General features: G+C 51.4%; 1 protein-coding gene across 1 annotated transcript in view; it reads right to left on the bottom strand.

Moving 5' to 3' along the window:
- Positions 1 to 1,746: 1,746 nt before the first annotated feature.
- Plekha7 (pleckstrin homology domain containing A7) overlaps positions 1,747 to 17,316 on the bottom strand; it is a 187,929-nt gene continuing 172,359 nt past the window's right edge. Inside the window, 9 exon segments of the mRNA XM_028884573.2 lie at positions 1,747 to 3,026; positions 5,017 to 5,127; positions 6,795 to 6,934; positions 7,779 to 7,912; positions 10,722 to 10,877; positions 13,339 to 13,539; positions 14,159 to 14,262; positions 15,288 to 15,405; positions 15,492 to 15,680. Of these exon segments, the coding sequence (XP_028740406.1) occupies positions 5,027 to 5,127; positions 6,795 to 6,934; positions 7,779 to 7,912; positions 10,722 to 10,877; positions 13,339 to 13,539; positions 14,159 to 14,262; positions 15,288 to 15,405; positions 15,492 to 15,680 (1,143 nt within the window). The 3' untranslated portion in view covers positions 1,747 to 3,026; positions 5,017 to 5,026.

Here is a 17,316-nt window from a genome sequence, read left to right as displayed (position 1 = left end):
CACCTACATTCACACACATAAGATAAATGAATGCAGAAGAAAGGTAATTAGTGAATAGACACAAGAACACGTTCACATCCCCCACTATTTACCACTCTGCTAAGGCCCTGGGGCCTGTAAGGATATACATTTTGAAATGCTGAGCCACTCAGTTCTTAATCATGGGGTGCATGTACCTAGTCAGTCAGTCTACAAATAGCTCCATCTTTACATTTTTACATTTGCACAAGTACTGTTTGTATGTACTTGTGTGTAGGTGCACATGCATGTGTGGAAGGTAGAGGATAATGTCCAGTTTCTTCCTCAATTGCTTAGATTTACTTATGAGTACATATGTGCTCTGCTTGTGTGTTTAGTGTCCATGGAGGTCAGAAAAGGGCATCAGATACCCTGGAATTAGAGTTGCAGAGGTTTGTGAGCCACACAGGGGTCTGGGAAGCAAACCGGGTCCTCTGCAAGAGTCAGTGTTCTTGACCCTACACCATCTCTCTAGCTCCTTCTGCCTTACTGTTGGAGACAGCATCCCTCACTGAATCTGGAGCGAGGCTGGTTAGTCAGTGAGCTCAGGGATCCTCCTGGCTCCGTCTTCCAGGGCTGGGATTAACAGGTGCATGCCACCAAGCCTGCTTTTTCAAACTTGGCTTATAGCAACTGAACTCAGCTCCTCATTCTTCTGTAGAAAATACTCTCCTGACCCAGCCATCTCCCCAGCCCCAAGATGATCTCACCTTACTTCAGGCAGTCAGCCCTCTCAAAGGGTTGAGAGGCATCAGGCCACACCGCCACCTACACAGACACTGCCATCCTGGGACTTTTTTTTTTTTTTGAGTGCTTTGCACTGAGTTTGACTGAAGCCATAACTCTCCTAGAACAGTGTATACCTTCCTCCCTGATGGAAGCTTAGGAACAGCAGCCATATTCCCTCACACACAGGGCTATAGCAGTGAAACACAAACCAAGACCAACAGTCCGAACCTGCTGATGTGGTTCTGCTAAGAAACCACCTACAGATGGCTTCCCTGTGGGGTGGGCATCGACTGTGGGGTTTTTGTCCTTTTCAGACGACTGCATTCAGTCACAGAATCGTCCCCTCCCTGCTTTAATCTGTTATGTGACATTTCCAGCTAATGTTTAAAACTAGAAGAGTATTTTTTATTTTTAAATTCAAAATGATCAGTGGCTAAAATAGCAGTTCTCCCCTCTGCCCATCCAGAATGCCTCGGAATCCACTTTTCCCAGTTTAAATACTTGGAAGGCTTCTCCAAACCTCCAACACACTCCTTGGCCATGCAGAGACTTGCAAACCGCACACATCCCTAAACCAAACTGGCCCCTAGCCTTCTGCCTTAAGTATGAATCACAAGTCAAGATGAATTTAAATGCAAATCCAGTTTGCAATGGTCCATCACTAACAGGCCTAATTGGAACAGGCAGTGTACGGGTTGGATGGGGGCCCACTGTACCCCTTGTGCTATCTTGGGTTAGACTGGAGCTGGCCAGCCCAAACCAGTCCCACATGGGGGTCCATAGCCCTGAGGCTCCTTGCCTGCTGGTGGGACAGGGATCCTCACACCTCAGGCCTCCAAAGTCACTCAAATATCAAGGAGCGGTCCGTGAGAGAGATGTTTCGTACGTGAACATAGTAAGTAGGAGTCAGAGAGCTGACACGGTAAGAATGCACACAGGCCATGGTGGATGAACACAGCCAGCCACAAAGAGGACATGGATGATGTTAATATTTTAATCTGTACATCACTTTTTTTTTTTTTGCAAACCATTACACTTTTATTTAAATTAACTTTTTCTTGCAAAATATTCATTTCACTTTTTTCCAACAAAATCTTATAAAGGCAAAAATAAAATCTTATTTTGGCAAATGTCATGAAGTTGATACTGGCAGCATATGGAGTTAGTTAAAAATAGACAGCAACTTCTAAATATATTCAAGGATTTTTTTTTTCTTTTAAGCATAAAGACAAATTTTCATTTAAAATGTGGCTCCAACAACGGAGGTGTTTTTGTTTGTTTTTTTCTTCTAATCATTGCTTCCTGTATGTAGACTATCAGGAGACAAGGTAAATAAGGGGCCAAGAACACTGTATCTGGCATGGCCACCTCCTCAGCTGGGCTGGATCAGGTCACAGGCCTGTGTCCTGGCCCTGCCTGCCCCTCTCACCAGTCCTGGGGAAGCTGTCCTAGGCTTCCCCACAGGCGGGCAGCAGAGGTCCTTCAGCCCTGCCTGGCTGGAGGGATGGCGTCAGGTTAGGCCTTCGCGTGTAGATACCACCCAATGGGGAATTTATTGCTACAGCACATTTCCCATCCCCACAGCGGCTTTTGTTTTTCTTCTGAGAAGAACTGTTTTTTTGCTGAGGGAACTTCACTGCTTCACCAACAGGCTGAAGAAGCCACTGCTCTTGAACACACACAGTTGCTCCTCAGTCAGAACCAAGGCACAGACAGGCTCCGTGAGCCATCCAGGTGGAGTTTCCAGGGCTGGGCATCGGCGTGGGATGCTGATTTCTGCAGTCAACTGCCTCCCGTTTCCTGGGGAGCATGATAACAAGCCTCATGCTGGAACCCACTGGTAGTCACTCTCTGGGTTCGTGGGCGGTGGAAATGGCCCCCGCCTGTCCTGCTCTTCTCCCCAGCCACCCCATAGTACCTGAATCCCTGTGTGTGGCTACAAAACCCTGCAGGCTCACCTTTCCAGCCACTCGGCCCTTGAGGTGAGCATTACAAAATATATTCTGATTCTAAAATACAGTATGTTTCACACCGTGTATCAAAAGTGCTTCTATCATCTGTAAAAAGGAATCTGGACTGAAACAGATGGGCAGGGGTTAGGATGCTGTGCCCACCAGGCTGGGTGGGCTGCTCTCTCCTCCAGCCAGAGCCCCCGTTCAGCTAGAAGGATTTCCCCTGGGGCAGAGAAGACATTGTTTCAGGAAGATGCTGGTTGAGCTGGGTCCCCGGCTCCAGGCTTCTCCTCTGCACACTGGGTCATGGGTCTGTTGCTGCCTGGGCTGGCAAAAAGCACAGGAGACAGTGAGGGGCTGGAAAACCTTTGGTCCTGTCCTCAGAGTGGGCATGTTTGTGCATACGCATGACAGGCTGGCAGACAGAGTAGGGGAGCAGGGGGCATGGGCAAAGCGGCCGCTGTCATGGGACCTTGGCTTCTAGGACCCAGTGCACTGGGTTTGATTTTCCTTCCACCTCTAGGAAGCATACTGCATTCATGCTAGTTCATGAACTTGTCCTCTGCAGTAGGCCAAGACCTGGGCAATCCACTGGGCTAGTTCATGGCTCTGCCCTTCATTCTCTGGAAGATTAGATAGCCCAACATCTGTGACCTTGCTTGCTTGCTTGATTTCTTTGTTTGTTTGTTTATTTTTATTCTTCTTTCATATTTCTAACCTAAGAACAGTGGTTCTAACCTGCCTCTGGTGCTGTGAGAGGAAGAGGCATGGCTGAGCTCTGGAGAGAACATCCAAGTCTGGGCACAAGGCCACCAGGGCTTGAAAAACTACGGTAAATGGAGCCTATCCCTGGCATCTCTGCCCGCTCAGATTTCTAAGAAGAAAACATACATATAACTGTGGCCCTGGCAAGTCCTGTAGGACTTTACAAAGGACATGGCTGGAGCTTTCCGTGGAGTTCTGCAGCTCCAGCCCTCGGCTCTACCCCTCCTGAGGGCCAGGCTATGCCCAAGTCACCAAGTCAGCTGACCTCCTCCTGCTCCCAGACTGGCTGGGGCCTGCTGGTTCTGAAGCAGGGCAGTCCAAAGTTAGAAGGCTCAGTGTAAAGTGATGTCCCCTTCACCCTCCTCTGCAGACCCCTGGAGCTTCTGGGGGTGGCCCAGATGAACCCATTAGCCGGATGTCATGGAGAATGAAAGTTGTGGGCTCACACTAAAAGGCCTTGCATCCTGACACCCACTTCAACTCCTTAGGGACAAGGAGATACTCAGCACAATGTCTAGCATGCAGTAGTCTCTCAACAAGGTTAACCACATCCCCGTTAAGGAAAGAGAAGTGAACTCTGCAAAGTGACAGTGAGAGACGGCTGGGGACCTCTAGTGTGACCTCTGGGGTCCAGGTAAGGACACAGACGGGGGCAGCTGATGCAGGCCATGAATTCACTCACAGCTGGTCAGGTGCTGGGTCTGCTGGCTCCTGGGGGCTCCTTCCTTTACCCCCTGCCTGTCCGGCCGGGTCAGCCACTCACTCAGTGGAGTCCTACCAAGCATCGTGATGGACTGTGGACCTGGACTTACTCTGGGTCTTCCCTAAGGCTCTCAGTGACTGATACAGTCTCAGGCCTTGCTGTGTGGCGAACCCTGGGGTCTCAGCTTGTCTTCCGTAACTTCTGTAACTTAACAGTTCCTTAATCCCTTTGGGAAGGTCTCGAAAGGGTGAGATCTGACTCCTGTTTTCCCCGGAGACTGGCAGTGTGGCCTATGCTGGTCTTTGGGACATCAAGCTGCCTTGAGAAAGAGAAATGGTCAGGTGCAGCTAGGACCCTAGAAGACATGCCCAATCCATGGGCCATAGACTACATGTGAGCCAGGAGGCTGTGGCTGCAGCCCAACACAAAATCCTAAACTTACTTAAAACACGAGGAGGTTTTTTTTTTTTTTTTTTTTTTTGCAGTTTTTTTTTTCTTTTACCTCAACAGCACAGTTCTGCAGCATGAACTCTATAAATGGCGACATCATTTGTAAAGTCAAGGGTTGGAAACTCCCCCGAGGTACTTCAGTACAACAGCACCTTTGATGGCAGCCTCTGGTGAGGCCTGAGGTCAGAGTTCCTAAAAAGCCAATCACCTCCACCGACCCACCATCTAGGCAGGTCCCCCAGCGGCCGCGGTGCCTGCCGATGGCAGGGAGCAACAGCAGGTGGCATTGCAGTCAGCTCAGCAGCAGCAGCAGCAGCAGCAGCAGCAGCAGGAAGGCAGCGGGGACATGCTCAGACTATGGGGTGCACAGCAGCAGGACAGCCAGGCAGGGGCTCTTACTTGGAAGGTGTTAGACAAAGGTGTAGTGCAGTCCGTTGCTTAAGGGGGGGTAAGGTGGCACCGTCCTGGAGGACAGGGGGGCTTTAGGCGGGAGGAGGGCCAGCTGCTGCACTGGACAGAGCACACAGGAGTCAAGCGGTGTGTTAGAGCCTCTGTCCACCCACACCGCACCATATGCCCTGCCGGCCAGGACTGTGTGGCCTGGCCCCTACCCCCAGAGGATGGCCTGATGCCGGGGGCAGACCCACGGGGCCTAGCTTGCCTGTAGTTTCTGATTCAGGGGAGAGAACGTGAGGGAAGAAAGGTAGACTGGGAAGGAGGACAGAGGGCGTCAGGTCAGGGGTCATCAGCTCTGTGGGAGGAAGCTAAGGGGACTAATCAGAGTGAGAGCAAGCTGGGAATGTAGCTCAGTGACTGGTGGATGGGCCTAGCGTACCAGAGGCCCTGGGTTCAAGCCCCATCACCACCTAAGACGTGGTGGAGGCAGAGAGAGAGCAAGCACAGCTGTGGGGAGGGTGCTTGGAGAGCGGGGGCAGCCTCCCAGGGAGGGGCTCGGAGGCTGCTGAGATGAGCTCTGGGGTCTTCAGGGAGAGGGGCTGCCTGAGTCCCTTCTACACAGACCACTTTTAGACCCCTCTACATGTCTCAAACAGAGCAAGGACAGCAGACATTCCAGAGACTGGTTTAGTCTGGTTTTGTTTTGAGACAGGGCCCAGTGTAGCCCATGCTGGGCTTGAACTTGCTGTATAGTCAAGAATGACTTTGAAACCCTGATCCTCCCACCTGGACCTCCCTAGTTGGGATTGTGGATGTAAACCAACACACAAGGCTGGATTTCTAGGAACTCTGGAGGATCAGGGTACGGGGACAGAACAGGTCTGTCCTCAGGTCTGGCATCTGTCCTAGTCATTAGTCACTCCCAGGGCCTCCTAAAGTGAAGTCAAAGCTGCTCCCCACACCAGACTCCCTAGGGCCAGCAGCCACATGGCCTGCAGGCCTCATCCTTGGCCAACTGGATTAGAGAACCAAGAGAGAGGATGGCACCACGTTGGGTCCTCTGCCCGTCCATCCCTGAGGGACACCTGCCAGGGGCACCACATACATACACAAGAGCCTCTCCTCAGGGCACAGACTACACAGCGTGGACTGTGAGGCTGCCACAGGGAGGGAGATGTGGGCGGAGGTAGGAGCCCAGAGTCCTTTTTCTGACAGAGAGTCTCCTTTACTGTTTTCTTTGTGACCGGGTCTCACTCTGCAGTCCAGGCTAGCCTAGCCTATAGCATGCATGCAGCAATTCTCCTGTCTCAGCTTCCTGACAGCTGGGATTACAGGCACGTGCTTAAAGCAGCTTTCAGACACAGCACAGCCATGGGCTGCTTCTACACCAGTGGCAGTCTTTTGGCTAGGCTGGCAAAGCCTGGATTCTCCATTCCTACTTTCTGCCACAGGGTCACTGACAAGGTGAGCGGCTTTGGCCTGAGGGCCCAGGGAGGGTTTCCAGGCAGAGATCAGGAGCCCCTCCGCTCCGACCCACCGAGAAGTCGCTGCTGCAGCATCACTTCTGCCCCCTCTTCCTAAGGAAAGAAACCTGAGCCCTGTCCCCTTGCTCAGCGCTGGCCAATGTGGAGCTGAGTGGCAGCTCTTCTCCTTCCTGGGTCAGGCAGGACAGAGAACACACCCTTAACTGACGACGTCTGCTAACTTCCTGGCTCTAGGACAAGTCATACTGGAGCAGCAGGCAGGAACTGGTCCCTGGAGCTTGGCACCCACGGCCTTACCTGCTACCTGCTTGCTGCGCTGAGAGGCCTCTGAGGCCAGAGCATAGGAAATGTTGATGATGCGCTCCTGCTCCTGCAGCTGCGAGTCCAGGTCTGCCAGGCTGTTGCGGTCCTGGCCTGTGGGCTGCAGGTTGCACATGCTGTGGGGACCAGAGAGAAGGCCGTGAGTCTCGCCACCCTGGCCTTCAGCCTCACATGTGGAGCCTCCCCAGCTGTGGGGACCAGAGAGAAGGCCATGAGTCTCGCCACCCTGGCCTTCAGCCTCACATGTGGAGCCTCCCTGGCTGTGGGGAGGGCGAGTCGCAACACTTTGGGGGCATCAGATGTGCACTGTCTGTTTTCTTCCAAGACAAGAATGTCTCCTTTTCCCCAGACCTACAGTGAACATAGCTCTATTCCTCCTGTAGACCTCAAGTTAAGGGCTCCAACCGGAGACTCCTGATAAATCCAGACATAAAATGGGTAAGGTAACTGAAAGAGAAGCTCACAGGCCAGGAAATCCACTTCCCTGGGTCCAAGCTCAGGGTTCAGGAAGTAAGCAAAGGCCCTAGAGCCTTCGGGACAAAACTGAGCCCCATCTGTGGAGTCTGTGTGAGGACACAGGCCTAAAGCCTCGTCTAGCACCTCCTGATCGGCCTGGGCCCATCCATGGATCTGTAATGGAGTATGGGCACAAATGTTAAGAGGACCATCAGTGGAGGTGACTTCAACGGAGTCTTCTTCACTAACATCTGGCTTGGGGGCCCACACTTGCCAATCACTGGGGACAGATCTGAGGGCATAGACCTTGGGCAAGGACCCTTTACAAGTTCTCCAGAGCCTTTTAGCTGACTGGGGCAACCTTTCTCACCTGAGTAACTGCCTAACCCAGGCAGTCATTTGAAATAAAGCCTAGCAGAATATTGACCATTCAGGTTGAGCTGGGTCTCCCATGGCTGAGATAGGGTTTGTGAGACTTCTAGACTTGAGCAAGCAAGGGCTGACCTTGACCGGGTGAGGATGTTTCGTATCTTCTCAGCCTTTCGGTACCGGGCCTGCAGCTCTTCAAGGCTGGGTGGCTCCTCAGGATCCATTTCCACATACCGCTCGGGGATGGCGACCTTCTCTGGTTTAGACAGCTGGGGAGAGGATCGGGTGGTAGGATGCAGGGTAAGCTCAGATGCTTTGATTTGAGACCTGTTTTTTCTACCCTTTCCACCCTGTGAGGAGCCAACCAGAGCCCACAGAGGTGAAGAAACTCGTTAAGATCATCAAATGAGGCAGTGGGGGACCAACAAGGTGGACCTGGGTCTCATAAAGCACGTGCTCTCCCACTTACACTAGACAGCTTTCTAGATGCCAAGGGCAACAGCAAGGCAAGCAACACAGAGAGGATGCCACAGGAAGCACATAATCCTTGATGCTACACTCACGGCCCCAGCGGCCTGACTCCAGCTACACCCACTCAGTGGGAGCTCCAGTGTCCTACACCTAAGGGCCTTTCTTCTGCCCTATCCAATTTAAGGAACCAGGCAATGAGTAGCCCTTCAGAAAATCCTCCGTAATGGGTGAATGATGGATCAATGGATGGAGGGAGGAAGGGAGAGTCCTCTCTGTCCCACAAAAGTGCTTCAGGCCTGAGATGTAGCATATGTATTTAATTCTAGCACTTGGGAGGCTGAGACAAGTGGATCTCTAGTCTACATAGTGAGTTCCAGGCCAGCCAGGGCTACTTAGAAAGATCCTGTCTCAAAACAGAAAACAAAAAAAACCAACCAACCAACCAACCAAATAAACAAACAACAAGACGAACCACAGCCTGGCAGCTTAGAGACCACCCAAAGCTGATGAGCAAACTAAGGACATAATCATAGTGAAACACACTTCTGAGTCTGGGGGCATACAGATCAGACTAGATGATGGAAAAGTTGAGGCCAGTAATAACAGCATGCAAAGGGTTAATAACCAAGGCGGCTTTCACACTTCTGAGCAGAAGCAGATTTTACACACATGTCAATAAAAGCCTCCGTGGAGGAAGACTGGTGACCCTCTCTTTAGGTCTCTACCTCCCCCCACCCCCCCAGCCTGACGCTGCAAGGTAGATCTCTGTCACCTTACTAAAAGCTCTCTCATCCTTTCCTCTAGTGGAACCTCATCCCTAACAGGGGCATCACCCAAGGACAGACAAGGACAGACGTGATTCTCTAGTCCCAGGTGACGAGAGCCCTCCCCTCATACTACCTACAGACTCAGCTCACATAGCCCCCTTTCCTACAGAGATGCTTCGTTTGGGCCAGAGAGATGGCTCAGCAGGTAGGGTGCTTGCTGCCAGGCCTGATGACCCAAGCTTCATCTCGAGGACACCATGGTGGCAGAGAACCAACTTCATAGGTTATTCTCTGTCCTCTACGCTTAAGGGTAGACGGTGCACAAGCACAGGTGTGCACACACATGACTAAATTTTAAATTAAAAAAATTAAACAACAACAAAAAAAATGAAAAAGTCACCTTGCCAGCACCAACCAGTCAGAGTCCCTGTTTTAAACCAGCAGCCTAAAGCTCTGAAAATCTCTGATCACACTTTCAGGACCATTTAAGCCCTTGCTTTTAAAAAATGTAATCTAATTTGCCTCAAAGTAGTTTCCTTTGTTCTTGCCTGGATTGATTTCAGTCTCAGTCACAGAACTAAGCCCATGTGGCCCCTCGTATTGTTGGAAGGTGGTAAGAAGTAGCAGTTATCTCCAACCAGGACAGCTCTAGAGGAAGGAAGTGGATCACACTGCAGCAGGATTTAGGTTGGTGATAAAGAAGGACATTTTCCCCGGGCTGCTGGGCCAATTAGGACAGCAGAGCGCATCCTCGCATTGATTGCCGAGGGAGCACATGGAGGTTCTTTGTGAAGGAGAAAGCCCAGACTGCTGTCAGAGAAAAGGCCTTGTTGGCTGCTGGAGCAAGCATCAAGAACGCAGTAAGTCAAGCATCGACTTACCTACATTGTTCTTTGTTCTCAGAGCCCCTCTCCCTCATGAAACCCTAACCATTGGACAACCAGCTTGCCTCTTCCAAACAGGAGGGCTAGTTATGTAGTTCTGTGTGCTTGGCATGTGTGAGATCTAAGTTTTAACACACACACACACACACACACACACACACACACCCTACAAGAGTGGCAACCCCTTCTGAGGTGGGCATTTGAGGCTCTGTCTCATGTCAAATAGACCTGTGGAAGACTTACAGCCCCACCCAAACTCATCCTACCCTTGGGGAAAATGCAGTAGGCCAAGCCCCTGCATAAAGGTTTGGGGACAGTGACAATTCATGCAGCAGTCTTCCATCTGCAAACATTTACAGCACGCCTACTGTGTGCCATCTCAGAGCTAGGGATGCAAAGGACCAGAGCAGCTGCAGACACTGCCCACAGACCAAAGGTGCTCCAACAGGGATGTTAGAGACTGACTGGCACTCAGGCACTTGCCCCTTTCCTTCTCTCTCACTTCTTTTCCTGGGCTTGCCCTGTCATGAGGCAAGTGAGCCACCAGAGGGCACCAGAAGAATTCAAACCGAAATCGGCTCCAGTCCTGGCTGGAAATGTCTTCTGTGGGTTTTCAGACCTGTCCTGTATTTCACACCACATATGATGACTAGTCTGCCTCACAGGCCATTTGCAAAGGCCACCACTAATGATCCAGGGAACATTTTCTAAACCTCTTGGGAACATCCTGAGTCACTTAATCCTCCCCACATCAACATTAAGGGAAGAGGGGCACAGTTTGCTCCCAATTACAGAAATGGGCTTAAACATTGATAGAAACACTGACGACTATGGTCTCAAGCCACTGTTCACTTGGTCTGCAGGGATGCTGAACCCTGACTGGGTGAGACTGCACGTCAGCCTAGGAACCTTAAGTCCACAGCTTCTGGGAAGCATGAAAGAAGCCCCATCCTCACCTCTCTGTTGATGTCCAAGTCATAGTCTTGAGGCTCTAGGTCCAACTCCATGACGGGTGTGGCTTGCACTTTCAGCCAGCCGTCTTCTCTGTCTTTTCTGTCCCCCTGAGCAGCCCGCTCCAGCAGCTGCAGGTCAAAATCTTGTTCTCGCTTCCACTGGCAACAGAGGAAAGAGTTAACCTAACTCCCCGACCCATCAACGAGCCACACAGGGCCCTGAGGCCTGGTGTCCATGAGAAGATGGATCTTTGAGACATTAAGCAAGTGTTGGAGCTGTGTGTGCGTGTGTGACTGAAAACCAGGCCTCTGCTCTGTCCTGCAGCCTCTTCCACACTGCTGGCTGTGTTCTGATCTAAGACCTCAGAGTATTCAAATGTGCATCCTTAGGGTACTGGTGGAAGACCCATGACTTTATGCTCACAGTGGTCCACAGGTTGTAAAACATCCCCAGTTATAAAATGGTGACCCCAGGATGACCTACCCCATCCAAATTCCCCTCCCTAAGGCCTTCTGGTTTAGGGGCCATACACTCCAAGAGAACAAACAATGGGGAAAAAATAAGTCCTTCACAGCCTTCAAGCTCCTGTGGATGATTCGGAGTCAGGGAACCTGCACCCCAACAGGGCGAGAATTCCAATCAGTTTCAAGGAGTTGGCTGGTGGCCAGTGCAGCAAACAGCTGTGGGAAATGGTAACCATTTGAGATCAGACATTTTCCTTAAACTAGAAAACAAACGAAAACTGAAACCTAATGTGGGATCGGATGCAATTGCTCCAAGGCTATTTCACAGTGGCAACTTTGTATCAACGGTCTCTTCGGAGGAGGGGGAAAAATCTACCCAAGCACGTCTGCCCAGCTCCAAAATGGCTTCCGGTTCATGCCAGGCCTCTGACCTTAAGAGAACAAGGCTGTTCTTATGAGGATGAAAGGACACTTGGGCATCGAGTCACAGCCTCTGTCTCACTCCATTCACTTCACAATGCCCTGGCCGCCATAGATGTTTCACACCCCACCCCAACCATAAGCCTGTCGCCACATCAGCACGCTCCACACGTTCATGCACAAGCTCAAGTTCAAGTCAAACCAATAGAATTGTGTTTGCTGATGGTTTTCCAATTAGAGTTGGGAAGAATTGGGCAATTAAAGTTCAGGGAAAATTTGAATGGTTCACAAAGAAAACACACATTTTCTTACACGCTCACAAGTGCTCAAATAGAGACAAGTCCTCATTTAAACCCAGCCTGATTGTTTCCACAAACAGCAAAAGTTCACCACACTCTGCGAAGTGTCCTGGGGAAGAACCACGCCAATCCATCATAGGAAGCAATATGTTTATTGGCGCTGATGAGACTTACACAAGCCTTTTTTTTTTTCCCAAAGAAACATTACAAGGTATTGGAGTTATGGTTCTGAGATACTCTCTGCATTTCAGACAGCATGTTATCGAAAGTCAGGGTTATCCCATATGACACTTACTTATAAAGTTTAAAGGTTAATGGGTTAATAGCTTTTAAAGACATTATTCCAGTCCTTTGGTGACAAACAGCTGCAGAGAGGCCCTCTGAATACAGTTTATTTTCTATCCATTCAAGTTACTAAATCTGAATTGCAAAAGCTTTTCCGTAAGAAATTATGTGATGGGATCAGAGGAATTTTAAAACCAAATGGCCTTAGTCTTTGTAGAAGTTACATGTGCACTCTAATGTTGATGTCTGCTGTCCAGAATAAGGCATGGAATCTGATAACTTCCCACTGCCCAGACTCTGCTAATGATGACGGCCCTCGCAGAGCAGCTTTTGAGATGAATGCATTATCAGTCAGTTGGCCTACACAAAGCGGGCAGTGGGAAGGTAAGCCACCCCTAGGGATGCCTGCTAGGCTCTGGAGACAGCGGCTAAGACAAGCCTGGTCAGAGACAGCACTGGCGGGTTAGGGAAGGCCCAGCGCCAACGAGCGCGTCTGTAAAGACAATCAGGCAGGATTAGAGGCAATGAGCACGCGGCGATACTAGAAGCGAAAGAGCTTGTGCAATGAATAGGGAGAGCGGTCAGGCTAGAGGGCTGGGGAACTAGGGGCTCCAAACCCAAAAGCCCAAAGGAATGTCCCCACAATGGGCCTAAGGCAACCGTGGGCAGGTGCAGCACCAGCCAGCAGGGGGCAGCACCGATTTCCCCAGCCCTCCTGAGTACCTGAGGCCTCAGCACCGCAGGCTGTGGGAGACCGCCAGCACCTCAGGGTTGGGGGTACCAACCCTTTCTTATTCAGTTGCCTCCCCTGGCTCCTGCTTGGGGGTTGGGAGGCTGTGTGGTTGACTTGTACATCATCTCTTTCCTCACCATCTTCTCCTCCATCAACCCTACATTCTCAAGTCCTTAATTCAGCGGAGAGGCCCCTCCCACTTAGCTTGGAGAATGGGGGCGGCTTCTGCTGCTAGATCCTCCCTATTACTCTGTTTCCGGGTCATCCTCTGGCCAGCTCACACGTGCAGCTGGGGTTGTGGACAAACAGCCCCTCAGGATGTTCTCTCGACCATGTAGGTCACCCTGGGAGGTGACATGTGTACGCTTGGGGGACTTGGGGGAAACTCCGGCCTCTGTCCCAGCCCCATCTAACATACTGAGCCAAGATCTCCAGGCAGTGGCTGGCTGAGATATCGGGCTGAGAGCAGGCCCGTTCTCTCTCCTTGGCTCAGATTCCTCTTGCGCTCCCGGACCAGGGCCTTCTGGTGTCGCTTCATCCGCTCCAGCTGTTCCTCCGCACTCATCTTGCCCCGCTGGTGGTCCCCTGAATACAGGCGCTCCAAGGCACTCTTGGGTCTCTGAGGAGGAGGCGAGACACAGAGTGGATGGGGCTAGAAGCACGGCTGCTTCCTGCTTTTAGCACAGGGTCTCAGGTAGCCCAGGCTGGCCTTAAATTCACTATGGAGCTGAGGCTGATCTGAACTCCTGATCCTCCCACCTGTACCTCACAAGTGCTGGGATTACAGACGTTGGCAATCAAACCTGATTTATGCAGTGCTGGGGACTGGTCAAACCCAGGACCTTGTACATACGAGGCAAGACCCCTACCAAGTGAACTCCCCCTGCCCTCTCCCTGCTTAGTCTCTTTATAACATGCTATATGGGCTCATTTTGGCCACAGAAAATCATTTCCTCTCAGTACCCAGTACCCCTCTCCCTAATGAGTTTTCCGGGCAGAGGCAGACACTGAGGCTGGGCCTATCCAGACGAGCCAACAATCCAGGGTGGACCCCTAGGGTACAGGCTTCTTGGACTTCTCACGACCCTGACAGGCTTGGAAGTCATCAGAAAACAGAGATGGCCTTCTTGGTGAGCATGGGGTGACAGGACCCTAAATTCCCTAAGGTTCACCGGTCACTGCCCATCCCTGGGCCCCCCTACTGAGTGTGAGTCCCTCCACATCCCAAGACCACTTACAGAGAAGGTCACACTGCTGTTTTCGGCATTCAGACCCCTCCGGAGTGTGACGTAGGGAGCAATGGTGGACGATTGCTGGAGCCTGGATGTGGAGCCCGAGAGCCCTTAGCAAGGAAGGAAGAACCGGTGTTCTGTGGTGTGACTGGACATTCCCCGAGTCCTCCCTAATCACCCCCACTCTCTCTCTCGAGGGGCCAGCAGGGCTCCACTAACAACCTACTTGTCTTGCTCTTTTCTCCTCGAGCCTAGATAAAGCAGGCCCCAGGAAGAGAGAAAGGTTGGCCTGGGGGTGGCCTTTGTCCCTGCAGAGCTGTGTGAAGCTCTGCTTCCAAGCAGAAGTGCTGGGCAGGGGCAGGTGGAAAGGGATACAGAGCCTTCATCCTCTGCCTCATAGGGAATCCAGCTAGGGATAAGCAAGGAGCACAGGGAAGGAGACCATGGGCTTAAGAAAGGACTCCCGTCTCGGGCTGACACAGATCCGATGGCCTCCTCAGTGCTGGCAGTTCCTAGCACCCCAGCCTGCAGGCCACAGTCATCTGCAGCCAGAGCTCTGGGATTGTTGGCTTGCTCTGTGATCAGCTAACTGGCACTTGTTTAATTCCTCTTACCCTGTTTCTTTCTTTTTTATTTATTTTATGTTTATTGGTGTTTTGCCTGCATATATATCTGTATGCCACATGCATGAGTTATGGACAGTTGTGAACCACCACATGGATACTGGGAATTGAACTGGAGTCCTCTGGAAAAGTAATCAGCACTCTTAACCACTATGCCGTCTCTCTAGCCCCTGACTCAGTTTCTTGATCTCTAAAATGGGAGTCATAACAGCACCTGCCTACCAGCACTGTTGAATATAAGATTCATATAAAACACTTCAACGGTGTCAGACTTTAGGGCAATCACCGTTTGCTCCTGGAGACAGAAAAGAGAGGAAAAACAGACTACTCGAAGAAAAAAGAGGGAGGGAATTAGGCTGTGGGTGGGAGGAAGTCAGGCCAGTCCTCTCTTTCAGCAGTCACAGCTAGCTAGACCCAAGCTGCAGACCAGGATCTGAGGCCCAGGTGGAGGCTGTGAGTGCTGTAGTGGAGTGTGGGAACCCTGAAGGACTCCACAGAGGGTCTTGCCTTACCTCTGCCTGGCAGTGTCTGGTACCTGCTCTCAGAGCCCACGAGGCCCAGGGAGGGCTGAGGCACGTCCCCACTGAGGCTGGCCAGCTCTGGCTCACTCACATAGGACCGGAGCTCCACCTGTGGACAGAGTCTGAGGCTATGAAGTCACTCATGCCACACCACCCTTCCCACACTCAGTGGGCATGCTCAGTCTTTCGGCTCACCTTTGAGTCGCCGTTCACACACTGGCCCTGTTCCCGGTCCCTCTTCCTTTCATCCGACTGTCGTTTGAGGCCCCGCACGGATGTGTGCCGTATGACGGTGGCCTCTCTCGGCAGAGGTGGCACAGCTGGAGGCTGGTCCTCTGGGCTGTAGAGTTCAGGAAGTGGTGGCCTGGGAGGTGCCTCGTCTTCCTGTTCAGAGAGAGAACCAGACCCTGTGTCCAGCGGGATGGAATTGAAGTGGGGAGGAGGGCCAGGACTGCCACAGGGCCGACCACTTCAGAGCACAGAACCACCCAGCCAAGGAAGCTGTGAGGGGCCACCTCCATTCCAACTCTTCTTTTTGATCCAATATGCCTTCCAGTTTCAAAGTGTTACCGGGGACAGTGTGTCCCCAGCTCCAGCACTTGGTGTCCTGGATCTACATTCCTGGCGGTGTCAAATGACACCCTGCTTCCTCGCATGTACCACAGGGGAGGTAGGAGCCTGGCTGTCTCTTCTGAGATGACGATAGCACCCACCCTGGGAAGAGACATCTACAGTCCCACCATGTTCGGCCTGAGCAGACTCAGTGACTCAGCTCATGGACCTGGGTCCTGTGTGGGGATCTGCTCACCCGTCTGCACCCTCCTGCTCTTTCTCTTGGGAATGAACATTCTTACAGAGTCTCTCCTTCTTCCCAGCTCTGACAGGAGAGAGGAGAGGTGGCTGAAGTGCCGCTCACTCCTGGGAGGCAGGGAACCAGACCAGTCTCCTTGTACTCAATGTGCTTGGCTGGTTCTTAGGGGCTGTGGTTCCTTCGTGCTATGAAGTTTTCATGCCAGGAAAACTCATTCAGAGGACAGCTGTACCTCCTCCTTCCTCTTTTTCCCCTCCCTTTTGGTTTTTGGAGATAGGCTCCGTGTAGCCCTGACTGTCCTGGAATTCACTCTGTAGACCAGGTTGGCCTCAAACTCAGGGATCCGCCTGCCTCTGCCTCCGAATGCGGAGATGAAAGGCGTGCGCCACCACCGCCACCACTGCCACCACCGCCACCACCGCCCGCCTTCCTCTTGACTCCCTCCATTTCTCCAGTTCGACCTTATATTTCAGGATTTCACAGAACTTAGGAAAGAGTCCAAGCTGGTTTTGCAAGCAGTCACCAGCATTCTTTGAAAAAAAATTTTGTCACATTTTATTTAGTGTGTTTGAATGTGTGTGTCTGTGTATACATTTGTGTGGGCACATACATGCCTTGGTGTGCAAATGTAGGTTAGAGGCAACCTATGGGAACTGATGCTCTGCTTCTACCCTGGGAGTCCTGGGGAATGTAACTCACATCAGGCTTGGCAGTGAGCACCTTTACCCGCAGGGCCCCTATGGGCAGTCTTTGAAAGCAACATACTTCACTGTTGGGCAAAAGGCAAGCCACCTGCCTAAGTCTGGCCCAGCTTCCTAGAATCAGCACTTCCCAACCCTGACAAGACATCAGAATCACCAGTGTCTTCTTTAGAAAGCTCTCCCGAAAGGTAAATCCAAATACCCACTCTTTGTGACGGAAGAAGTGGAGAGAGACAGGGTGGGAGGGCACACTTACTTTGTGGCTCTTGTTTCTGTGTTCTTTGAAATTACCCAATCCTAGTTTTTATTTATTTATTTAGGTATTTTGAGCACATGCCTCTGCCAGCATTAAAGGTTATGTGCCACCATGCCAGAACCATTACTAGTTTTTAAATGATAGTAAATTAAAGAAATAAGCCAAGCAGCCGTGTGGGGTCCCTGTAGGCAACAGGACGAAGTGCACAGTGTGGGACACACAGAAGAACTGTGGTTCTATCCTGGCAGAATC

Source organism: Peromyscus leucopus, chromosome 1, assembly GCF_004664715.2.
Source record: "Peromyscus leucopus breed LL Stock chromosome 1, UCI_PerLeu_2.1, whole genome shotgun sequence".
NCBI lineage: Eukaryota > Metazoa > Chordata > Mammalia > Rodentia > Cricetidae > Peromyscus > Peromyscus leucopus.
This window is presented reverse-complemented; position numbering and strand designations above follow the sequence as displayed.